This window comes from Hipposideros armiger, unplaced genomic scaffold, assembly GCF_001890085.2.
Source record: "Hipposideros armiger isolate ML-2016 unplaced genomic scaffold, ASM189008v1 scaffold_33, whole genome shotgun sequence".
In the NCBI taxonomy this organism is placed as follows: Eukaryota; Metazoa; Chordata; class Mammalia; order Chiroptera; family Hipposideridae; genus Hipposideros; species Hipposideros armiger.
Window position 1 is genome coordinate 2,709,036 of NW_017731383.1, and position 25,689 is coordinate 2,734,724.

The 25,689-nt window shown below is 51.1% G+C and overlaps 1 protein-coding gene across 1 annotated transcript in view; it reads left to right on the forward strand.

Moving 5' to 3' along the window:
- The window catches only part of SDK1 (sidekick cell adhesion molecule 1), a 688,889-nt gene that overhangs the window by 582,562 nt on the left and 80,638 nt on the right, over positions 1 to 25,689 (forward strand). The window contains exons 22-27 of the mRNA XM_019637402.1: positions 13,939 to 14,048; positions 15,732 to 15,882; positions 16,471 to 16,708; positions 21,519 to 21,634; positions 22,934 to 23,123; positions 25,297 to 25,395. Of these exons, the coding sequence (XP_019492947.1) occupies positions 13,939 to 14,048; positions 15,732 to 15,882; positions 16,471 to 16,708; positions 21,519 to 21,634; positions 22,934 to 23,123; positions 25,297 to 25,395 (904 nt within the window). The remainder of the gene's footprint in view (positions 1 to 13,938; positions 14,049 to 15,731; positions 15,883 to 16,470; positions 16,709 to 21,518; positions 21,635 to 22,933; positions 23,124 to 25,296; positions 25,396 to 25,689) is intronic.

Sequence of the window (25,689 nt, forward strand, 5' to 3'; positions counted from 1 at the left end):
CCAGGACTGATCACACAGTCCTAGAAAGACTTCTCATGTCACTCAGAAGCAATGGAGAGCCACTGGAGGGCTGTGAGTCAGAGATAGGGTGACACAGCCACTGTTCCATGTTTGAATAACAGCAGGAGAAAAGTGCCAAATTATGAGAAGCAGTGAAGTTTCAAAGTAGTGGTTTTCATGACTGTAGTCATACTCTATTGTAAGACGATTCACTCTTGGAAATTAGCCAGAAGTTAAGGAACAAATCCCATATACATATTCAAAGTTCTCATTAAGCAACCATTTCTGGAAACCTATGCAAGATTCTAAAAGTACGAACCAACTAGTTGGAACTGATCAATAAATGGGGCTGGAACAATTATTAACTTAGAAAAAATAACAGCATTTCCTTACCTCCCGTCTAACTCAACAAATAAATCCCCAGTGAATGAAAACCAAAATTATAAAAGCGAACTTTAAAATGCGTAGAAGAAACTAAAGCAGTCCCCACTTGCCCACGGTTTTGATTTCTGCGGTTTCTATTACCCCGCCATCAACTGCAGTCCAAAAACATTAAATGGAGAGTTTCAGAAATGAGCAATTCCTAAGTTTTAAATTATTCACCATTCTGAGTAACATGATGAAATTTCCCACAATCCTGCTCTGTGCTGCCCAAGACGTGAATCATCCCGTGTCCACCGTCTCCACGCTGTAGACACTCCCACCTGTTAGTCACTTAGTCCTCGTCAGTTATCAGATCTGCTGTCCCTGATCTCACAGGGCTTGTGCTCAAGTCACCCTGATTTCGTTCATAATGGCCCCAGAGCCATTCACATAACTCTCATTACAGGGCGTGGTTACACCGATCCTATTTTGTTGTTAGTTATTGTTACTCTCTCACTGTGCCTAGTTTATAAATTAAACTTTATCACAGGTGTGCACGTGTGGGGAAACACACAGTATATATAGGGTTTGGTGCCACCCATGGTTTCAGGCATCCGCTGGGGGTCTTGGAATGTCTCCCCCCAAGGATAAGGGGGACCACTAAATAGGAGAAAAATGGTGATGTCTCATGAAGATCAATTCTAGCATCTTCAAGTCCGTCAGAAGTAGCTGGGTGAGCACTTTAAGGGGCACAGGAGCATGTGGGTGCCCCGGTGTCATGGGGCCACCTCATGGCTGAGCACAGCGAGTGCCAAGGATGCTGCGCCGGATTTAGACTTGGGTGTCAGGTGGGGCCAGGCCGTGGTGACATAGAAACACCAGTGCTTTGATGGCTTACCACCAAGAGCTTTATTCTTTGCTTCCAGAGCCAGGCACGATCACACCACCTGTGCCGTGTTCCGTCCAAGGGAGCCTGGGAAGCGTCGTTTCGTTTGCCCAAGAAGGGAATGATGTTGTGAACTCAAGCACATTCTCTGCCCCCGAGTGTTTGCTTTATGCTTCTGCCCCATAACCTATTTACTTATATTTTAAATATAATTTTTAACATACCCAAGAGGAAAGAAAATATTGTAATGAGCTCCCGATGCCCGTGACCTAGTTCGTCTATTATCTAGATTTATCTCTCTCCCTTTGTAGTGTTCCTGGAGAGTTTTAAAGCATATCTCAGACCCCACGCAATTTTACCACCGAATATTCAGCTTGTATCTCAAAATGCATGTACACACAACCATATGGACGAGTTTCACAAACATGATAAGCAAAGGCAACCAGGCTCGTAATTTGAGGGCACACCATAGGATTCCACTTCGGTGCCGTTCCGGAAGGAAAATCAACCCCTGGCCTTCGAGCACTGGGTCCCGGGCGTCTTGTGGTTCCCAGTGCGGGAGAGGGTGCCTGGCAGGCTCGGAAGGCTGTTTCCTGGTCTGGATCTGTGTTGTCACCTGTGGTCTGTGCACTTGTTCCTATGCCTCCCACCCATATAAACTGGATGTTATGATAGGGATACTTTCTATCATAATTGTAATACCATCATCGCACCTAATTAATAAAAATTCCTTAGCATCATCTAAAATTAGACCACATTCAGATTTTCCCAAATTTTCCAAAAACATCTTTGTACTATGGTTTTAAAGACAACAGGACCCACACAAAGTTCATATTATACATTTGGTTGTCATGTGTCCTAAATCGTTTAAAATTTTTTAAACAGCTTTATCAAGGTATAACTGACATACAATGCACTTTATGTGTTTAGTGTCCACTGTGAGAAGCTTTGACTTGGGTGTAAAGTCTGCATGCCTGTGAGAACCCTCCCCACAGGCCAGATAAGGCCCACACCCATCACACCTGTCTCTGGGTCATGACTCCTCCCCGGGGCCCCCCCTCAGCCCTGCCCACCCATCAGCCTTCTGTCACTGTAGAGTAAGTCTCTTTTCACCTAGACCCTGCTCTGTCCCCATGTCACTGTCTCTCGGTTGTCCCTTGTAATGTCCTGCATTGCAGAGGTCGCCTGGACTCCTTGTTCCTCTGTTCCATGTCTCCTGTAAACTGGAAGTCCATCCCAGAACCTGACCGGATGTTTCCACCTTGTCGTGTCATCCTAGAGCGCGCTTTCTGGCGGTGCTGTGCCCCTTCAGACTGCAGCAGTGAGAGCACACCTGTGTCTAGTTGTCCCACTTTTGGGGACACCAAGACCAAACCACAGCCTGATCCCTGCCTGGTCGCTTCCTCCATCAGCTTTGTAGCTAAGGGCCTGAATTATTTTCTTAAGATATTCAAAATGGTGCTTTTCTCTCAGTCTTTCCTCATTTCCCCGCATCCCTCAGGCTAGTTAGTTACCCTGAGCACAGGGAGGCAGGATAGGTGCTGAGCCTTCTCCCTTTAATTCCCAGCTTCGGAGCGTGGAACTGGTCGCCCGGTTACACCCCGTGTTAAACAGATTTCTCTTGCTCTTTTTTTTGCTCTGTCTCTTCCTGAGTACCATTATGAAAGCATAGATTTTTATACGTTCAGTGACTTTCAGTCTCTGCAGCCATGATTCTTTTTGAGCCTAAAGCTGACCCATCTTGGCCCGTGGGCAGCCTTTCACATTCCAGGCCTTTCGACATGCGCTTCCTAACCTTTGATGATTTCCTTGCAACACCATGTCCTAGGGTCATCTCGTGCCTTCCTGCCCTAAGCACAAAGGGATCCACTCCTGCGGGGTGGGGGGCTGGTTCCCATTAGTGTCAAATAACTTTTAAGGACCACAGTCTGGGCACCAAGGGTTGGGGGAGGGATGCTCGTTGCTACTGGCTGGTCATTGTTTCTAGACCTTTCCAGTGGGCACAGGAGAAATGCCCATTTCTTTGAAACATCATGAGTTCATACTGATATTTCCAATTCAAATTTAAGATTACTTCACTTTGAATTTATGTTTTAAGTACCCTTTCCCTTGCATTAAATTGTGTTTTTAGCAATATTAACATAATTACTTATTATCTTTATCCTATTATTGTATATAGTTTCAAAATTGGAATCTCAGTGGTACTACTAACAATAAGACTACTGAATGCAATTTAAGGATTTACCCTTAGACTGTGTTCCACTGCGGATGGACAGTCAAAATACTGAATTCGAAAGTCTTAAAATTCCTTTCTCTGTGTGCTATATCACCAACTTAATACAAATTAGATTCACTCACTTCAGGGTTTTTGTTTTGTTCTTTTGCTTCAATCTTTAGTGGTTGCTTTCTTTAAAAATCATTTTACTTTTTTTTTTTAAGATTTTTTTTTGGGGGGGGGAATTGGGGGATGGGAACAGTGCTGGGGAATTGGGGGAATGGGAACAGACAAGTTGCTGTCGTTTTGTTCTTCAGTCTAGTTGTGGAGGACGTTGCTTCACTGGCCCAAGTTGGTACCATCATTGCGCTCTTCCCGGGCGAGGCAGATCAGTCACCGGCTTCTGGATGGCCGCTCACGGTGGCTGCTGGCCGCTCACGCTGGCTGCGGGCTACATACGGTAGCCCATGGCAACCCACTGCAGCAGGGGCTGCAGCCTAAGCCATCACCAGCGACTCCCGGCAGCCCAGCTCCAGGTTGAGCTGTTGTTCAGCATCCTAGCTATGGAGGGCAGTGTCACTGGCCCTCATATGTGGGATCCGAACCGGGGCCCTCTGGTATCCCAAGCCAGCTCTTAACCATCATGCCACTCGGCCGGCCCCATTTTACTTTTTAACAAATGTTAAAACATGTTCAATGTAGTTTATTTTTGAACATATAACTTACTCACGTGGTCTTAAAGTCAAAACTATAAAAAGTGTATTCCAAGAAGTTCACACTTGCCGTTCTCTCTCTGCCCTGTGGCCTCTCTCCTCCAAAAGCCCATTTTAGGTCTTGGGTTTATCCTTCCTTGGCTCTTGCATAAGCAGCTACATCCCCCGCACCTCCCCCACACCTGGCCTGTGCACCGTGCTTCCTTCACTCACAGCTCAGCCTCCGCCCGCCGTGCACGGTGTGTGTACAGAGCTCCCTCCGCCAGCTCGCAGCTGCAGCCTCCCCCACGTGCAGGTGCCAGAGCTGTTCATTTAGCTGGTCCTCTGTATGGACGTCAGGATGTGCATTCCTTTTCCATCGCTGCCAGAACAAATGAACAAAACCTTAGCGGCTTAAACAACACATAAGTATTATCATCTGATAGCTCTTTTGGTCAGAAGTCCACCTTGGGTTTTATGGGCTGAAGTACAGGTGCTGGCAGGGCTGCATTCCTGCCTGTGGGCTTCGGGACGTCACCTTGCTGCTTCACCTGACTGTCAGAATCCTCATCCTTGTGCGGTGGAGCCGAGCTGGCTGTCACCAGCCCCACCTCTGGCGGGTGGCACTGCTTGGCTCCTGGCCCCTCCCCCACCTCCACAGGCAGCAGTGGCCTTCTGAGGCTCCTACTCTCTCCTCCTTCCCGCTCATCTCTCTTCCACTTTTAGGGGCTCCTGTGATTAGACTGGGCCCACCCAGAGAGTCCAGGGTAATCCCCTCCTTCCAAGCCCTAACCTTAATCACATCTGCAAAGTCCCTTTTGCCGTGGAAGGTGACGCGTACTCACGGGTCCCAGGAGTTAGGGTGTGGACATCTTTGGGGGAGGGGGAATTATTCTGCCTAAAGGGTGTCTTCAGCCTTGTGGTTTTGCCCCTGAACCTTTGGGATACCTTCCTAGGAGTGGGATTGCTGGATCAAACAATGAATTGTACGTAAATTTTCTAGACTTTACCCAATCCCTCTGCTACAGGTTGCAACATTTTGCATCTCAACAGCACTGTTTATAATTCTTTGACATACCAAAAAAAAAAATAAGGTCTAATTTATCAGTCTTTTCTTGTATGCTTTATGGATATTGAGCCATAGAGAGGTTTTCCCCACTCTCGGGCTGTAAAGGAATTCACCCAATTTTCTACTAACACTTTAATGGTTTCACTTTTGCATTTAGGTCTCCATCCATTTGGAATTTGTCTTTATAAATGGAGTGAGGTGCGAATTCATTTTTATCATTTTGCAAATAGCTTTTTAATTGTCCCAAAGCCATTTATTAAATAGTCCATTTTTTACCTCCTCCTGATTTGTGATATTAAATTTCCATACGCACTTAGGTCTATTCCTGAACTTTTCTCTCTGTTCTATTAGTCTGGCTATTCATGCACTAATTCCACATTGTTTAATTATAGAGACTTTAAAATATGTTTTAATATCTGTTACGGTCTCTCCAACCTCCGGCCCCCCCACTCACACACACACACACACACACACACACACACACACACACACACAGTCCCTCTCCCCCTCCCGCCGTCTCTCTCCCACGTTATGTCGTCCTCCAGGAAGCCTCACTTGAGTTCACCCAGCTGCTTCTCCAAGAACACCTCGGCGGGCCCTCTGGTCCAGGCAAGCTCCGTCTCTCCTAGACTAAGAACAGCGGGGCCCTTGAGACTGTGCGTGGCATCAATGAAGCCTTCTGGAGCACTCCACGCCAAATTCCCTCTGAATGGATGCAAGCCACACCAGACTCGCTATGCTGCAGTGAGACCCCAGAGTTCCCTCGCCCAGTCTATCATCCAAGAAGTGGTTGTTGCCAGACGTGGGCTGGAATTCAGAGTGGAGTAAAGACTCAGGGGCACCCAGTCGAGTGGGGAATCACCATTTAAGGACCAAGCACATTAGAGCAGGGAGGTAACCGACAGCCGTTTGTTCAGGGCACTGCAGAAGGGGGTGTGGAGGCCCATGAGCATGACTGCTGAGCCCCCGCAAGGTGCCACAGACGTGACTCAGCAGGGAGCCGCCGAGTGGCCTCCTGCGTCCGGCCAAAACACTTCTGCAGTACAGCCTTTACCTTTTCCCTTTGATCCACTTCTCAATCATATCTTCTTTACAAAAAATGTTCCTTCCAATTCTGACCATTTTTAAAGTGCACCAAGAAGGCTGTGTTACTTGGAGCAATCGTTGGTGAATTATGGAATGAAAGATCTCATCATCGCGGAGCCCCTTGAAAGGCCCTGTAATAAGCTGACGTGGGCTCCAATTTTAAAAAGCAGCTTTTACAGGTGTTTCTGGTTCGGTAATGCTTTGCTTAATTAGTAACCTTTGACTGTAGAGGGAGCAAAACGTCCCTTCCCACATTTTTATGGTGCTCCATAAAAGGGGAGAATGCAAATTCTATGTGTTTTCATCTGCCATTCGTGTCGGCAAGCGTGGCTCCTCCGTAAACCCCCGCCGTTCGCAGCCATTTGCTGTGCTCTCACCACTGAGATCATATCTAGCCTTCTCAAAGGCTGCTCTGAGCAGGGCTCTGTAATGAAGATGCTGGTGGTAACACTTTGGATACAGATAAAACTGTTTCCATTCCGAAAATGGAAGGGGAAAAAAAAACCCACTTAGCGCTTATTGGTGTGTAATGGTAGCCATTTTCTTAAAAGGAACTGTTTTAGAGAGTGTTATGAGCTAATAAAATCAAGCACACGCCTGCAGAGTGCTGGTCTCTCGGTAACTAAAGAGTAGTGGAGACGGAGCGCTCAGTGCCTGGGAGCCTGCAGGTAAGGCACTCCCAGATGCCCCAGGTGGCCCGGCAGTGTGGAAGCGAGGTCATCTGGAGTGACACATTCCTTGGCGAGGTCAGAGGTGTAGGCTACACAGTCTGTTTCCCAAGTGAACTTCCTCCAAGGGGCCGGGTCACGGGCTGATGAATGGAGGGCTGGCGTTTCGTTTTCCTGTTTGCTGATTTACTCACCTGTGAGCACAGTTTAGGGGATGGATGGAGCCTCTGGTTTCCCCTGACGGCAGTGCTGATGCTCCCTGTGGGTGTCGTGGTCAGAGGGCTGAGTCCCCGGGCTCGTGGGGGCGTGCAGCTCGGAAGGAGGTCGGTGCTCCAGGGCCGGAAGTCGGCCTGCTCGAGCGCTCAGAGTCCACAGAGTCAAGCTGCTGGTACCTAGAATTCATTCAAATGGAACCAAGAAAAACCCCACAGCTTGAAACATGTCAAAGCCAGCTCTCAATGGTCTCCATTTCCCAGTAGAGTTTCCACCCTTAAAAAGCACATCCTTGGTTTCTGTAACTGTCCCGCTGCCTACCTGCTATCTCTGATGGGGCAAAGAAGTTCTAGTGTTGTCTCCTGCAGCGTCAGAGGCCAGATTGTTTTTATCTCCAAGCTCTGGAGTTGGGGATTTCTAACCACTAATTATATCTCCTTCCCTCATTACAGAGGGATGTTAAGGCTGCTTGTGGGCCTTTTGATAAGTTTCTGTCAGCATTTCAATTATAATAAGCTGAATTTCCTTTTCATCATAAGAAGAGTGACATTACTTCTGAATCGTCTGTCTCAAGTGCACAGGAGGACTGTCACTGGTTCTAATGGCCCCTCCAGTGATGACACGGTCATCTGGTAAACCGGCCGAGACCGGTTTCTTCCGTGTTCTGGGTGGTGATCTACGACCTAAGTGTTCAGGTGCCTTGGAGACTAACAGGTGACGATGAAATACATACTCGGATATTTCAGAACGTTTATTGTTTGCCTGGTTGTCCGTAATAACACCTCACAGTGACTCTCCTCCTTGACTCCTCAGCCGGCACAGGAAATCTGTACAAGACGGATGGTGCGAGGTGGCCCTTCTGGTCATTAGTCTATCAGACCCTTTTAGGTTCTATTATGAGACGTTTAAAAATACCACAAGAGAAGAAAATACTGCAGCCTAAGTGACAACTCAAGTCAGACTGAGGGAAGTGTTTTACCACAAATGTCATTTTCAGGAAATAGAGGTCAATGTTTATATAAATCACAACTGTCAAACCAAATGAAATTTTACGAGACTCATATTTTCACGCCCTTTTTGAGGCCTGCTCAGATGCTTTCTTCCTAATTCTGTTGTTGGCTTTTTAGATTTACCTGTGTGTTTTCATCTTTCCGGTCATTAGGTTTTATATTTGTGTCACTGTCATCCAGCAAACATTTATTAAGCACCTGCTGTTTGATAGGCCTCAGGTATCACTCTATGAACTAGACAATAAAGATGGAAAACTTTTTGTCCCTACCTCCAGAAACTCAAAATTGGGGAGGGGGATGTGGGCGGGACAATTGAGACGTAGCCTAATGATGGATAGAAATGAGGCTTGTGAAAATTATAAAAAATACTAAGACGGTGTCAGAAAGCAAATGAGCGACTGACTAGGACAATCAAGGAAGGCTCCACATAGGAGGTGAGATTTAAGTTGGGTGAACAATATTTTCATGGGGAGGAAGACATTCCAAGTAGAGAGAATAGCTCAGTGAAAGGCTTAGAGTTAGGAAACTGCATGGTACCTATTGTTTTAAAATGTAAACTTCATTTTAATTCAGATACAGTGAGGCCAACAGATCAGAGATGACTCACTGAAAAGACAGTTTTTACTCACAGTTCCCAAGAGGAAGGCCCACACCATGTCACGCAGGGCCACTCAGGGAAGCACCAGGGGCGTCAGGAGGCCGAGGGAGGGGAACGGGGATAAGAGCCTTCACTGTGGTTTCCGTGGCAGGAGCGGGCGAGGCCGGGTGACAGGCTTGGGACTGGCGAATTGGACAATTCCAGCGGGCTCTGGGCACAGGTCTGTCCCTGGTTGTCTGGTACCGGCCCTGGGTGACGAGGGTAGGTGGACAGTGGCCAGAGGGTGAGAGCCCACGGAGGAGAGGAGGGTGTGAGCTCTGGGCCGGTGGGTTTGCATCTGAAAGGTGTGCTCCTGGGTGAGAGGTTCACTCTCTCTAGGACTCGGCTGATCCTGGGAGGGGCCGTCCCTGCAGGGTCAGCAGAGCCCTGGATGTCAGGACATCAAATGCAGAATCTAGAAATGTGGCTGATACACCCTTGGGGAGGTTAAGTGACTGCCTGGTCAGCTGTGTGTGAGCAGGACCAGGTGGAGGCGAGCCCGGAAGGGGAGCTAGAGCTGTGTGGAGGCCTGGGGGGGCTTACTAGGGGCTAGTTGGTATCTGTCTAAAAGTGTCCCTGAGGGACTGCATGTCCTGGTGTCAGCACGGTGCCACGAGGCGGGCTGTGCCAGGCACTTCACCCTGCTCATCCCATCAGAGGCTCCCGAGGACCCTCGGGCAGGGCGGTCATTGTTGTCCTCACATTACAGATACCAGGGCTGAGGTGCCCAGCGTCACACAGGCAGGATAGGCTGGGACACACGCCCCGTGCCGTCCCCGATACTCCCCACATACCTCACTTCATGAGTGACAGAGCCCAAGTCCTCACTGGCACGTCAGGACCTGAGGAAGTGACACAAATCCAACCTCAGACACAGGGAGGTGTGGGCATTCAGGATGGTTCTTGAGAGAGGTTGTGTCCGATGGGAGAGACAGGACGGACACCAGTGCCACCCCCTCAGCATGCGTGACAGACATCTCCAAGCACGTTTTAGAGATCGTAACCTACACATGAAAAGGACTTGCAAAGTGAGAGGCAGCAAGTGTTTATCTGAAATCAAGAATAGCTATTCAGCAATCATTGATTCGGGCAGCTGCCCCATCTGCCCCATCTGCCCCCTCCCCCACCCTCCAGCTGCCTTCTGCTGGGGACACCCCTCAGAACAAGAGGGGACTTGCTAACTGCAAGTTGCTTGACGTGCAAGTTTTCCTGCTGACACCACAGTTTCAGCCAAGAGGGCGCCCTGGCTTGGCAGGCTTCCACGGAATGAGTTCTTGGAGTGTCTTTTTTCCTTCTCTTAGCTCTGGATGAAAGGAGCATCCTTTCCTCCACTGGCCAGTCTGCCCCTCCCCCCTCGTAGGCTGCCGTTTCCTCTGCTTCCTCTCCATTTGCAGTTAACTTTCGGATGAGGTTAATGAGTGTCCTCTGAGCAGCCATTGACCTCCTGGCCTCTGCGGTGCTGAGCTCAGGGCGGTCACCACGGCCTGTGGTGGGGACGTTGAGGCCCTGCCCCAGCGGGCTGCTCTCCAGCTGGCGTCTCTGAGGCCCCACTGACTGCAGGGGCTTCCCCAGGCAGACAACTGTGACTGCCCCGACCCCCACTCCCACCCCCTCCCCCCACCCACACCCCAGTATTACTGAGAGCCTGTGTGCAAAGGGGCCCAGCCTCCCGGCCCGGGACCCCCACATGGAGGCAGGCGGCCCGGGGCCCTCCTGGTGGCACTCACGTGGGCAGGGCCACATCTCTGGTGCGTTAGGGTGGCACCACAGCCTAGTGGGCACGGCTGACCACCACCTGCTGAGAGGCATCTGAGATGTGTGGCATTTCTGCTTTTATAATAAGTATTATAAAGTGCTGTTTGTTAGCTTTAAAGGGAAAAGAAGAAAAGAACGTGAAAAATCACAGCTTCCCCACGGAGCTCTGATTTGTTTTCTCTTGAAAGAGTTCTGCGGCCCTCTGTGCCAGTGCATCGTTAGTGAACAGCCAGTGACTTCTAGAATACTCTCTCGTGATGGTCTTGAAATCTAACTAGCGCCAGAGGGGCCCAGCAAGTATGAAAGGACCTCTGTTTCTTACTAGAAAGAATCTTGGTCTCTTTAGATCAAACTGTAAACCTTTTATTATAGAAATTTATGTTTTCCCCCAGAGGTCTGTAAGTGAAACTGTTTTCGGTAATAATCTGCTTTTGGAGCTCTGTGTAAGATGACCCGTTTTCAATTCTGATTTTGGAATCATGCACACGGTCGTCTGTATATTCGTTCATTCATATGTTAAACCAACAGGTTGGGTCCCGAGTTTGGGCTGGACCCTGGGGGAGCTGCTGGGGGTACAGTGAGGAGTAAGATCCTGAACCTGCCTCGGGGGCACTCATGGGACAAAGGTGACAAGTGCGGCAGACCTCGGAATGAGGCCGGAGAAGCACGGCTGCCCTTCCGGTGGGACCCTCAAGCACGGCAGGCAAGCTTTTACTGGACAGGGCCAGATAGTAGGTCCTTTAGGCTTTCGGGCAGATGGTTTTTGCGGCCACTATGAGGCCCTGCTGTGGATGTGGCTGCTGGCAACACACAAACCAGTGAACAATAAAACTAATAAAACTATTTACAAAGACAGGAGTGGGCAGCGGGCCACAGTGTGCTGATGGCAGGCAGTCCTGGGCCTGTCAGTAAGACTGGTGGAGGCTCCTCTGCCCTCAGGACAACACCTGTGTCTCACCTGCCCTTTCTGATTTGGCCCAGGCTCTGTAACATGAGGTGCTCACTCGTAGAAGACTGGAAGGTGCCGATGCGGAGGCTGCAGCCGTACTGGTCTTATAACCAGTCTTCCTTCTAACGGCAATCTTCGGCAGCGTTCTTTCTTTCGCTGACTCCACGTACCTTGGCTCTGCTACCCTCCTCGGAACCAGCCTCACCACCCTGCCGGCTCCCTCAGTAATGAGCAGAATGAATCTTTAACGCCTTGTGTGCTTGTATGAGTCAGGTTTTAACTGGGTGCGCTGACAGATGATCAGTGCTGTGTCGGAGGCCCGAGAAGATGCCATGAAGGCACACAGTTAGGACATCATGCCTGGCAGCTGGGTTGGGGAGCAGTGGGGGGCCAGGGGGGGCCCCTCCATTCATGGAGATGTCCCAAGGCCCAGAGGCAGGTTCTGAAGGCGTCGGCCAGCTGCTCAGAGAAGCAGCAGAAGGGGTCTGCGTGTTTTGGAGCGAGGACCGGGCCTTTGCGAGGTTCAGGTGTTGGAGACCCTGATGCCTGCAGGTGGTGACAGGCTGGGATGCAGGGACAAGTGGCAGGCAGAGCCTCATGAGCCATGCGGCGCCCACCTGGGCTTGTCAGTGACTGGCACCCATTCAAATCCAGGTCTTTTCTGAGGAGACGGAGCAGTGGGTGGGAGGGCAGGAAGTGTGGCCTTGGCTGTTACGGTCCCTTCACTCGGCAAAGCAAAAGCCCTGTGACCAACCAGCAGTCATCTCTAAGCAGGCAGTTTGGGGCCCGTCCAGCAATGCCAGCCTGTGTTCCGTCTCTGGATTTACCTACTCTGTGTATCTTATGAAATGGAACCTTACATCAGTGATGCAGCTTTAGGGGTCTGGCTGCTCTCACTTACTGTGTTTTCGAGGTTCATCACGCTGTAGGATGTCAGCACGTCATTCCTTTTCATGGCTGAGTAACACTCTGTTGTGTGGACAGACCACAGTTTGTTGATCCATTTGTTTGTCGGCGCACACGTGCCTGCTTCCACCTTGGCGATTGTGAATAGTGCCACTGTGAATATGGGGTGCAAGTATCTATCAGAGAACCAGTTTTCAATCCTTTGGGGTGTATACCTGGGAGTGGAAGGGCCGGGTCGTGTGGTAATTCTATGTTTAATCCTTTGAGGAACTGCCAAACCGTTTTCATGTTTTTAACTTAGCTTCGCATTTTGCGTTTGGTTTTCTTGAGCACTTGCCACCCAGCATGCGAGCTCCCTGTCTCCCTCGTCCTCCGTGTCCATCTGTCCTCTTTCCCAAGGTCGTTTCGCACTCTCTGCGCTGACCTCCGATCACCTGCCTGTCAGCTTGGATTCTCTGCAAACTTAATGAGCGCGTATCCTCTGCTGTCATTTAAGTCATTTATGAAGTGTGAAAGGCCCAGGGCCCTGAGCTGACCCACCTCGACACGGCTCATTGGGCCCAAGATTCTGCTCACAGCCGTCCCTCTGCATGTGTCCCTGGGTCCCCAGAGCCTCACAACCTGCACGAGGTCCAGAGTGTGCCTGGGACCGGGATGCAGACACCTGCAGGGCAGAGCTCTGAGGGCATTCTGGCTGGCCTGTGGCCACGGCAGGCTCCGGCGAGGCCACGTGTGGTCAGATTGGTGCGCGCAGTACTAGAAGCTGCTGTGGGCAGTCACAGGAAATCATGAGTGGCAGGGCTCGGTCAGGTTACGGGGGTCCACGGAGGGTGGGAGCCACCTGAAGACACTACCAGAGACTCGGGTGAGGGGGCTGCTGGGAGGTTCACAGGGCACCCCAAGGGGGTTTGTTGGTGGCCTGACAAGGGCACGATTGTGTTTGGGGGGGTGGTCAGCTCTGCCCCCACATCTGCAGGTGCAGCTCTCAGGGCAGCCGCGAGTCCTGCTCTGCCTAAGGGCCTTCCCGTGTCGCAGCCAGCGGTGGTGCCTTTGGCGTGTGCTGGGGGCAGAACGGGGCAGGGTGGGAACACAGCCTGAGCCCCTGTCAGCATGTGGTGGGAACGGCTTGGACCCGACGTAAAGACACCGGCCACCTGGGGCCATGTGGGATCCTGGCCAAGTCTTCCCTTTCTGGGCCTCTCTTCGAGTCCCCACTGTCACCGGGAGGAAGGACAGGATGCCGCGTGAGGCCCTCTCCAGCCCCCGGGGTGTCCAGGCCCTCAGATGTTTGTTCCAGTGGCTTCACTCTCGGGTCAGCCCTCTGGAGACCCAGGCCCTGACTGTGGTGGGAAAACAAGAGCCTGACTCTCCAAGGCACACGCTGGGGGTGTGGGGGGGACTCAGTTTGCCCCGACATGTGGGGGACGCCGGTGGCTGTGCCCAGCCCCCCGCGGCCCGTCTGCCGGTCCCAGCGTCTCCCTTTCCACAGGTTGGAGCCATCGGCGACGAGGAGGAGTGGCTCAGCCTCTACGAGGAGGAGAACGAACCTGATGCCCAGATGCTGCAGATCCCAAACCTCACGCCATACACTCACTACAGGTGAGAGCGCCGGTGACAAACCCCCACGGGAGGAAGCGGGCACCTTCAGGTGACTTCCGTCTGCTGTAGCAAAACCCAGCTACATGCACGTAAGCGAGACGTTTCCAAGTGGCAGTGACAGTCACTCGACCCTGTAGGAGCACAGTGTGCGGTGAGTGTTACTCCAGGCGAGGTTCTTCCCGGGTGGTTGATCATCAGCGTTCCTCCCATCAGCACCAGCTGGCCAGCCGCCCGATGGCCGTGGCTCACTGTCATCCAGTCAGAGGTGCGGTGCTTCTCTTTACGGACTCTGCGACCTCTTGGGACCATGAACGTGCCATGTGGGAGCCAAGCGGTGATCTGGTGACGTCCCTCCAGTCCCCTGCCAGGGCCCAGGCGCTCCGGCCTCACTAATCAGGCTGTTAACATGCCATGTGCCCTTTTGCCTCTGACCCTGAAACTCATCCAGGCAGTAAATCCTTGTCCTGACAAAAGCTGGAGGATCACGAGCTGTTAGAGTAGTTCTAACTTCCCGTAAGATCAGGGAAGGAGATGCAATTTCCAGTTATCACCAGATGCAGAGTTTGATAATATCATTGCTCTGCCAGGACGGATACATTTCATGAGATCAGGGAATAAAAGACCAAGAATGACTAATTCAGGGAGTAAAAGGTGGAATTACGTCTTTGTGAAGAATATTCTTTCAGTACAGCACCAGTTAGGGCATTTAAAACAAAACACAAAAAAAATCCTAATGACAGATGCTGTTTAGCTCCTATTCATTTTGTCATCCTTTCTAAGATGAGAGCAGATGAATCGAGATACCAAACACTCGTTTTTAGAGAAAAACATTTAGCATATAATGAGCTGTTGGGATTCGATACTTACCATGTGAAATTAGTATCTGCTATGTAATTATTTCTAAGATCAGAAACTGCAATCAGAGACCAGGGTCCCTGTCTTAAATTCGTGTAAATTGATGCGGCCTCTGTGATAAAAATGTGTGTGTGCTTCGGGCATCTTTCTTGTATGTAAGTTCAATTCAGATCGTTGTAGACATGGATACAGAGCATAAAAAACTGAAAACGGGAACATACACTTTAAACTACATCTCACACCAGCCTCGTTTTATCACCCAGAAAACAGAGACGAGTCTGGTTTGCTGATGGCCTGTGACGGACGGGGTTCAAGTCCTACCGTGTAGATTTGGGGGCCACTGCTCCGCCCCTGAACCAACAGGGCACGGGGTATGGGTGCCCTTAGTCATTAGAGAGACATTGGACTTTCAAAGCTGCCGTTTGGTGGTGACATTCTAAAGCTCCAGTTCTGCTAAGTAGCTACTTGAACTCTGATCCCCTGATATTATCGTCAACTGGACTCAGCCGACTGCAGCTAATGACACAGATCTCTGGCCCCATCACCCGCTCAGTTACGCTTCCACTGGGACTCTGCAACGTTGATTTGCAGTAGATTCACCATTCTTTGCAGTTTTTAAGAGAAAAGGGCCATCTGCGAAATTTGCATTTTTAATGAAACCAGGTGGAAAGGGGACCCGTGAGCAGCGGCTTTTATGATAGAAGTGGACACATGTGTGAACCTCCCTCCCTGAGAAACAGTCATGGGGGTTTTGTCAGGCTTCGCTTTTTCTGCTTTTCCACATGACTTTTGCTGCGGCATAACTGTCGCCATTGGTTCGGCCTCTAGATTTCGAATGAGGCAGGTGAACGTTGTGGGGTCCAGCCCCTTCAGCCAGTCATCCCGGGTCATCCAGACACTGCAGGCCCCCCCTGATGTGGCTCCAACCAGCATCACCGTCCGAACCGCGAGTGAGACCAGCCTGCGGCTGCGCTGGGTGGTGAGTCGGGGGGAGGGGGACAAGGAGGGCAAGGGGCCTTGATTCCCAGGCCGCGCACATGCACACTGAGCTTAGTCAGTTCTTAGCCATGGCTTTGTTCTAGTCAAGGCTAATCTCATCATTAAACCAAAAAGTATTGCATTTTAGCCCTGGTGTTGGATCTCAGACCAGCCCAGGCTTTCTTGTTAATTAGCAGCAGTACTCACGGGCTTCTTGGAACTGTGGAGTTGTCTTTGCGGGGAGGAAAGTCGGGGTGCTGCAGGCTGGACCTCTAAGTTCTTAAGCTAGGTCAACATGGAACCAATGCTCAGTATTTGTAAGACAGCCAGCTTGATATTTAATCAGAACACTTCCCCACAAAATTAAGCCAAACTGTATTAAAAGAAATTACGTCCAGCCACATTTACTGACAGGATTTCATTTAATTAACAGAAGGAAAGTTCTAGGGAAAAACAGAGTAAAGTTCCTAAGAACATTCCCCCAGGAAATATTTGCCGTGGAATTGGCCTCATGAGACAGGTCCACACCTAAAGACCTTCACAGGTGACCGTTCTGGGATGTAGCTTACCATGACCATTGTTCTTGCAGCCCCTACCTGACTCCCAGTACAACGGGAACCCCGAATCAGTGGGCTACAGGATCAAGTACTGGCGCCCCGACCTGCAGGCTCCCGCACTGGCCCAAGTCATCAACGACCGGCTGGAGAGGGAGTTCACCATCGAGGAGCTGGAGGAGTGGGCCGAGTATGAGCTGCAGATGCAGGCGTTCAACGCCATCGGGGCCGGGCCCTGGAGCCAGGTGGTGCGGGGACGGACGCGGGAGTCAGGTGAGACGCAGCCCCTCACCGTGTCTCCCAGAGATGGAACTCAGCCCCCCGTAATCTCGCTGGCTCCTTGCTGGTTCGCCCTACCTGTGTCTACGAGCATAGTCCTAACCCAGTAGTTAGTTAGGTCAACCTCAACATTAATTTACGTAAAACTTCATTAGAACCCCATGCCAGTTTGAGACCAATAATGAATTCTACCAGGAGCTGGACTCACATTGTTACTTTTTTAATTAGGAATAATTTCCACCATCAGTGATGAAAAGCAAGAGTGTATAGCAATCCTAAGAGACATCTTTATAATCCAAGGTACTGAGGACTTCCTCTTGACAAGGTAGAGTGTGTGATAGAAGATAGGCTGGCCCACACTAACGAGTAGACCCTCAGAAGCTCAATCGCTGTAGCACAATAGAGGTTTATTTCTCACTCATTGCCATCTGAGATGGGTGTCCTCTTTGGGCGGCTCTCTTCCATGAGGTGACTCAAGGACCCAGGTTCTGCTGTCCTGTAGGACGAATGACCACTGCATCCAGGTTCCAGGGGGAGAAGAAAGAACAAAGAATGGGCACACCTACTCCTTGAAACCTGTCCAGAAACGGCCCCCACCCCTCTGCTCATCAGACTCGGGGTTCCGGCTAATGACCAGGAAGGAAAGCAAAAGCATTTCTGGTCAACACTCAGTGGTCTGGGCCGTGTGCTGAAGACAGCTGTGCTCCTCTAACCTCCCAGGCTTGGTGGGCTGACCCGTCCGCAGTGGTTTGGAGACCCTCACGGGCCTGGTTTGAGTTTGTAGAAACATGAAGAGAAGAGTGCTGCTAACAGTCCTTAAAGATGAAACTCACTGCGCCTTCCTGATGGTGTCACAGCATGCATGTGACATATCAAGGGGCTGTCAATTACAGACCAGCTTAGCTGTAAGAAATGGTGCTCAAAACCCATTCGTGGCCTCCTCCCAGATGAGGGCCAGGGGTAGGTCGGATGTTTGAGACAGTGAGCTAGGCCGTGGTCAAGGGCGCAGTGACCCCCCCACTCCGCCCCCCAGGAAGTCCTGCTCCCTCCTGTTTGCCTGCGTCCACGTTACTGCTCGCCCTTCTCTTTCCCTCCACCAGCGTCTCCATTACGTGAATGTGCCCGCTCTGTTCTCTTAGCTCTGCCACGGCCTAGCAGTTTCCCAGGATGCTCCCTCAGCCCGTGGGGCTGGGGTCCGTTAGGGTCCCCGGAAGCCCACGCGGGACAGGAAGGAGGCACGAGGCGACCAGCGCCTTCCAGCAGCTTCCCCCGAGTCCCCGGGCAAAGAGGAGAACTTGAAAATTCCAAGGGATAGTTCGAACTTCAGTAATAGGCAGATCAATAAAACATTGTTAAAAAACACTAGAAGATTATGGATGAAATATAATTTGTTGACATTTAAAATTTATTGATGTGCTTATAAGAAAAACGGGAATCCACAGGTGTCAGAGGCATGAAGGGAACAGACAGCTGGAACGGTAGGTGCTGAGCTGGCGCTGTGGGTCGGGTTGGGGCCGTCCTGGTGGCTTCAGGACTCGGAATGTGACGCCCACCCAGGACCGGGACATTCAGCCTTGGGTCCATGGGGGAGGGGCAAGGGGGTAGAACGGAGACCCTGTGTAAAGACAAAGCTCTTGAAGACTGCACCCTCTCTGAAAGAGGAGACTCAAAGTATCCACCCAGGGAAATTCCTCTGTGTCTGCCTGGACTCCGTCCTGGGCCCGACTCTATGTGAATGGTCCAGAAACTCTCAGTAGAGACATTAATGTTAAACTTGGTTCCAGACACCAAAACCATAAGCAACAAAAGAGAAAAAAAAAAAAGACAAGTTGGACTTCATCAAAATGAAAACTTTTTTGCTTCAAAGAACCATAAATTTAAAACAAAACAGCCCCCAAAATGGGGGGAAATATTTGCAAATCATACATCTGTGAAGGGACCTGTACCCAGAATATGTATTTATAAAAACTCTTACAACTGCACAATAAAATCCAATTGGAAACTGGACAAAGGATCGGAGTAGACCTTTCTCCAGAGAAGACAGACATGTGGCCAAAACAGCACATGAAAGGGTGTGCAGCGTCACCAGCCATCAGGGCGATGAAAGTGTAAATCACACCCCTGAGATGGCCCAAATGAAACTGAAACGCAAGGAGGACGGAACAGGTGCTGGCAAGGATGTGGACAAAGTAACCTCACGCATGTCTGGTGGGAGCGCAGCTGCTGTGGGAAAGCGCCTGGCAGTTCCTCAGACACGCAGGCACTTGTGAGCCCGCAATTCCAGCCCTAGATAGAAACCAAGACACACGTGTGTGGCCAGAGCGGAGTCACATGCAGCCCCCAGGCAGAGCTGGCCCACTTCAGCATCGTCACACTCGCTCACCGTTCACTGTTGACAAGGGTCTTGGTCTTGACCTGGAGTAAGAGTTGTTCTCGCCACTGGAGCCTTGCTTCGTCAGGCGTCACACCCGCTCCTTCTGACAGCTGTGGCCTACAGACAATTATTTCTAACTGTAGTTGAATGTTCAATTGGAAATTTTGTCCCCACGCACTTCCCGCTGGGCAGAAGAGTTTGGGTTCAGGAGGTGTTCTCATCGCAGATTGAATGATGGGGCTATTGATCTTCACACTTCAGGATTCAGATGTCAGCTGCTCACAGTGCAGGGAGAGGGCTGCTCAGGGCCCCTCCTCTAGGGTCCTGGTGCTCAGATGCCGGCCCCTCCCCCCGGGGCACTCTTGGCACCCCTCAGTGTTGCCGGCCGCCACCTCCTAATGGTGCTACACGAGCCCCTCGCCTGCACCGGCAAGCCCGTCGGTGCAGCAGTTCCGACGTCTGCTGTTCCTCACTCCTGCCGAAAGCCGACCACTGACCCTCCCCAGCAGAGAGCTCCCTGCGGAGAACTGACCGCCAGGCCCTGCCCAGCGTTGTGAGGTGGGGAGGGGTAGGCGAGGAGGAAGGGGTTGCCAGGGCCCAGTGGTGGAGGGAGGGCGCCACTGGACGGGGGCGTGCCGAGAAGGAGAAGCAGCTGCTGACCCGTCTGGAATAGTGTCACCCGGGGAAGACAGCCAACCATTGGCACTTAACACGAGCCCCATGTGCAGGCACTGGAAGCCAGGCTGGAACATGGAGCAGGACAGCCGGAATCTCGCTGCAATGACGTTTACGGTTTTCAAGTTCAATCTAACTGGTTTCATGGCATCTTATGATATAAGGATACATGGGGCCTTAAAAATCCAGTAGCAGCTAACTGAGCAGTGAGAAATGCTGTGGAGGAAAGTACAGACGAAGAAGGGAAGAAAACAGCGTTTTAAATGGTATTGTTTTTAATGAAAGGGAATTTCTAAGACTCTCAAAACAAGATGTCAGTGGAAAAGGAGTTGAATGTATGTCCAATAGATAATGGGTAAATTTTTTTTTTTACCCAAATCTTAAAAACAGTTTTTCTCCTGGTAGAGCTGGAATCAGCTGAAATTATAATCCTGAACGCTGTTGTTTCTGTGCTGTCACCTTGTTAGAAATCGGCCGTGTTCTGAGCGTCGTGTCTGAGTTGCTCCAATCACCCGGCCGCCCTCATTGAGGCTGAGGATGGCCCACCAGTAAATGGATGCACATATTACCACATCTTAGAAAATCAGCGATTACTTATAAATCTGTCTTGAGAATTGGGCACTTACAGTTTCAAAGATTGACCCGCAGGAAGCAGTTAAGGATTTGAGAGGTGGACCAGTTGTGTTGCTATGACGATGGCCTCTCTTTTTACAGACAAGGACAGAGTTTTTAGAACATAGCACTAATATCTTGGGCATATAGTAGATTTTGTGTTCTCTTCTGATCCTATATAAAGTTGGAAAATTAAGCCAGATAAATTGTAGGCTTCCCTTTTCTTTTAATGAAAGTGACTCCTTTAATTCACAGTTGATTGAAGATACGAGTTCGTCTCTTGTGTTTTTATAAAATAAGCAGATGATAAGCATTGTCCAGGTAACCGCTATGTGGGATTTAAGACACCAGGGGGAGCCCAGCACAGAGCAGGAGTGGGCGCTGGGGGGCCACCACTGGACGGCACTGGGGTGCCACATGGCCCGTGTGGCAAGCATCCTTCCCCGTCAGAGGGTAAACTTGAGGTTATAAATATTCTTTTTCTGTGACACTTAACTACTCAAATTAATATTATTTTGTTGAATGAAAAACCAAATGAATGACTCTCAAGTGACATATTTGGGAAGAAAAAGTTTATCTCTTTGTAAAAAAGCATTTCATGTAAGTGGGATGTATGCGATTTTCTCCAGCTTCTGTTCCTCTGTCTATAGAACTGGGGAAACGATCCCCAGCTCGTAGGGTTATGGTGGAGACTGCGTGTGATAGTCTGAAGACACGTGGCCATTAGCACTTAGTGACCCCTCCAGCCCTCCCCTTCCTGGAGATCACGACATCACCTCCCTCCCTCCAGCCCCACCTGTCCCCCTCAAAATACCCCATTTAGAGATGTCAGTGAACTGGAGCCTGAAAGTGAGGATTTCCTATTTGAGATAAAGCCTGCAGTCCCTGAAAGTTAATATACAAACAGTGCCTTCTTGCTCATGAAATTGAGCTCCTAACTACCCAGGATTTGTGGGATTTTTTTCTTAATATTAAAGAGACCTACGTTTCTGGCACATCCCTGTAGGTTTAGTCTGATTGCTACAAACTGCTCAGAATGCATTGCTGTTTCAAGGGCAACTTGACTATTTGGGTAAAAATTGGACTTGCACTTGTAAAGCCTTCAGACTTCGGGTACCAATCTATTTAACTCACTCCTTCCAGTTCCTTCAGCCGCCCCTGAAAACGTGTCAGCCGTGGCTGTCAGCTCGACCCAGATTTTACTGACATGGGCCTCGGTACCGGAGCAGGACCAGAACGGGCTCATACTGGGTTACAAGGTATGTGCTGAGGCGACATCCCTCTGGGTCGGCTGCGAAGGGTTCCTGCACGGCACTCCCATCAGCCACCAGCATGTTTTCTGATGTTCACATCTCTTGTCTCATCGAAGCCTCATTACAGACTGGGGATTAGGCACCAGGGGTAACCTCTTAGCATCAGCCAAAGGCAGGCTTCTACAGTAGCGGCTGCTCCAGTCCAAGCCTGCAGCCCCTGTCAATGGGCGTAGTGGGCGGGGCGGGCGTGAGAGTGAGGTGGGTCGTTCTACCAGGCGTGTCGTGCTCATAATAAGTGCCAAGTGCCATGAGGTAAGTGTGCATGCGTCTGCACAGGTGCTGTCATCGCCGGTCAGTCCTGGGCAGTGGTGTCAGTGGTAAGGGCTGAACCCCTCCCAGGCCTCCGGGAGCCGTGCTGGCTTCAGTGTCACATGCACTGGCCCGGGCCCTTAACACCTGCTTCTGTTTTCATCCCGTCACCTCCCCCAGCAGCAGAATGAAGGTCTCTGGACCGGCCAGGAAGGCCCCCCCGTGGTCACCGCTGCTGCGTAGATTGGAGCAGCCTCCTCTGTGCTCTCCATGGCATCAGCCCCTCTCCTCTGTCCCCGTCCCTGGGAATTCCAACTGCTGCCACATGGCCCCATTAGACACAGAGAGGCCATTAGACATGGCGACCCCTCTGAGTGGGATCGGTGACCAAAACTCCGCATCACATACCTGGGCCCTGGAGGAAAATGCTTGCCGAGCGATTTTCAAAGTGCTCCCTGGTGACCCCTGCCTTTCACGGCCTTCGGGGTCACTGGCCTTAGGGACCAGCTCAGGGAGGGTGAGATCTGAGTGAGTGGGGAGGACTGGGGTGGGGGTGCCTGGAGAGTGGGCGGCAGGGGGCTGAGCCCCAAGTCCCAGTGGACAGCAGCCCCTCCCCTGAGGCAGGAGCCCAATCAGCCGGGAAACGGAGGGGGCTGCTGGCTGCTGCGGTAGGAGGTGGCACATCGGTGTTCACGGAGCCCTCGTTCTGATGGCTGTGGTTGGCGTGGCTGCCGCCGGGTGTTCAGACCTTGCTGATCGGGGCGAGGCAGCCAGCGCACCAGCGGCGCGGGGTCACAGGGCCAGCGACCCTTCTGCTCCGTGGCCATCTTCCCCCAAATGCCGACCTATGGACCTTAGATCCGCGGGCCTCCGGCCCAGCCGTGCCGGGGGAGGAGGTGCAGCTGGCTGGCCCCGGCCTGCGAGGAGGCCCGTGCCCGCCGAGGCCCCTCGCGGCGCTCGCGTCCTCATGCCGCTGGTTCTGTGTTGATGCTGCAGATTCTGTTCCGGGCCAAAGACCTGGACGCCGAGCCCAGGAGCCACGTGGTGCGCGGGAACCACACGCAGTCGGCGCTGCTGGCGGGTCTGCGCAAGTTCGTGCTCTACGAGCTGCAGGTGCTGGCGTTCACGCGCATCGGCAACGGCGTCCCCAGCTCGCCGCTGCTGCTGGAGCGGACCAAAGACGACGGTGCGTGTCCTCGGCGCCCTGCTGCTGCCCAGGCGGCTTTCACGAGCCGACCCCCGGGATGCTTGTCACTCTTACCTCAATTTTCAACCCTCACCTGTTTCCCTTTCTTCAGTTGAGGAAAACAAAACAAAACTGTTTTTCAGTCACTGGCATTTATATGGCCAATTTCAGCGGGGAGTGAATGTTTACGGCCCAATGATGAACCTGTGCGGATCTCTGTGGTAACTGCAGGAGGCAGCCCTGAGGCCGAGGCGGCGGGTCCTTAACATGGGCGGTGGCTCCTCTCCTGGTGTCTGCGCAAACCCCGTGAAAGCCTCCGCTCCTGACCCGCGTGCCCCCACTGCCCAAGGGCTGCCAGCTCCCATCGGTTGCATATCAGAGCTAGAGGTTACCACACACAGTGCATGTTTAAGGGGCTGTGTTTCCAGGCCCGAACAGACCCTCTCGATGGCTCTGTTTTTATGGAAGTCGAAATCATCAGTAAATATGTTTTTCCACTTTGCAGATGTCAAACACTTAGAGGTTAGCTCCTCCCCGTTCTCATTATTAGATAGACTAATGAGTATGTCGGAGAGAAAAGTACTGGTCTCCCCCGAAGGCCCGCACCCAGGATCCGCAGTGTCTGATGGAAGTGAAACAACTGCAGATTTTCTTTAGCATCTTTACTGAAGTAATTAAATTAGCCCATAGGTACTCTGCCTGCCTAGCGCAAACCCTCCTGTTTGTTCACGCAGACACAGCCCCCCAGCGGCACCCGACCAGAGAAGGGCACGCCGCCAACTGTCGGCTCACCCAACCTCCCCGAACACAGTCCCAGGGCAGCTGGGATCTGAGGGGACACGTGACCTGACAGTTGTTTCTTTGCAAAACTGTATGAAGCTGTAGTGTGTTGCGGGTTCCACCCCAGGGTGCGTTTTATTCCTTAAAACGCAGTCAGTTTTAATTATGTCTTCCTGAAGGCTGGGTCGGCAAATCACAGGATGGTTTCCTTCCCTCGTAGTTCTAATACAAGCAGGTTGTGCCTCCCCTGCATTTCAGGGGGGTCCAAATGACCAGCCTTGGGGACAGGGCAGGGGGTCTTAAGGGCATTAAGACTGACGCGCGAGTCGGCGTGTTTGTGCACAGGTCCTGGCACACGAGCCCGTGACCCCTCCTTATGTGTGTTACCCAAACACAAGGGCCATAACACATGTTGACAGTTTCACATACTGTTCTCAGCTTCATTGCTAGAGGCAGAGCTCGGCAGCCCTGGAATGACTGTGACACATCGCTTTATTTTCGTAGTGATTGTCCCATGCCCACTGCCCCTCACCCGGGAGTCAGTCAGTTACAAGCTCAACAAGAAGTTCTGACAGTGGCCACACACTCAGGCGCCTATTTGTTTACATGAATATATTTTACGAGAGCTGTGACCCTGTTATTCCTTGGTGCCACAACACATAACTGCTTTTTTAATTGATGCACCACACCACAGGAAGAATTATTATATGCATTTGTGCACATCAAGTCAATTTTCTAGGACAATGCATTGATTATAAACATGTTATTTTGTCAATAATTGTAACCTCCATTTAGCATTGGGGGACTTTAGGCCCTCTTATTTATCTGACACCTGCTTTGAGGATGTCAAGCCCAGAAAAGAAATCAGCTCAGATTGGTGAAGTTTTTTTACTGCTAAATTTATTGGGGTAATATTGGTTCATAACATTATAGGTTTTCAGGCGTATGTACAAGATTATAATTCAACATGTGTGCCCGCTAAGCATGCTCAACACCCAAACAAAGTCTAGTTGCTTTCCATCACTGTGTATGTGACCCCTTTCCCCACTTCCCCCCGACCCCCTCCCCTTACTCTCACCTTGATGTACACTCCATGGTACCACTTAGCAGCTGGCCTACTAGCTCCATGCAACTTCACATCACACAACGCCCAGCATAGTTTCAGATGGGCTGGGTCAAAAAATGAGGTGTTCTCTCAAAATCCGCAGGGAAGCCACACACAGCCCATTAGGTTCCAAAAGTCATTTGCCCAAAACGTAGTGTTTCACCCATTACCAGTATCATGCGTGGTAGTGACTGTGCTCGGCCAGCCCACAGGATCCTCCGTAACCTCGGCATGTGCCCAAGTAACACTGCAGCGGCACCCGGATCACGTAATATTTTTCCCTTTCAGCCCCAGGCCCACCGGTGAGGCTGGTGTTCCCGGAAGTGAGACTCACGTCCGTGCGGATCGTGTGGCAGCCACCAGAGGAGCCCAACGGCATCATTCTGGGTAAGGGAGCAGCAGCAACTAAAGGGCACAGCTCAGAGGGAAGTAACAGTTAGATGGATGTCATCTATTTTTATTAGATGTATAAGAAGGAAAAAAAATCCCGCCTACCGCAGCCTAGCCTCTCCTGAACTGAGAGGTGGTGGACCCCCTAGAGTTCCGTGAGCTATGCGCTAAGGTATGTTGGCAGATTGACATTTATGGTCTGTTAACCCAGAATGCATTGCACTCATTGGGGGCTCCCAGCGATGCCCTCTGTGACTGACCTTCCCCACCAGGCGATGTTGCCGTGTCCTT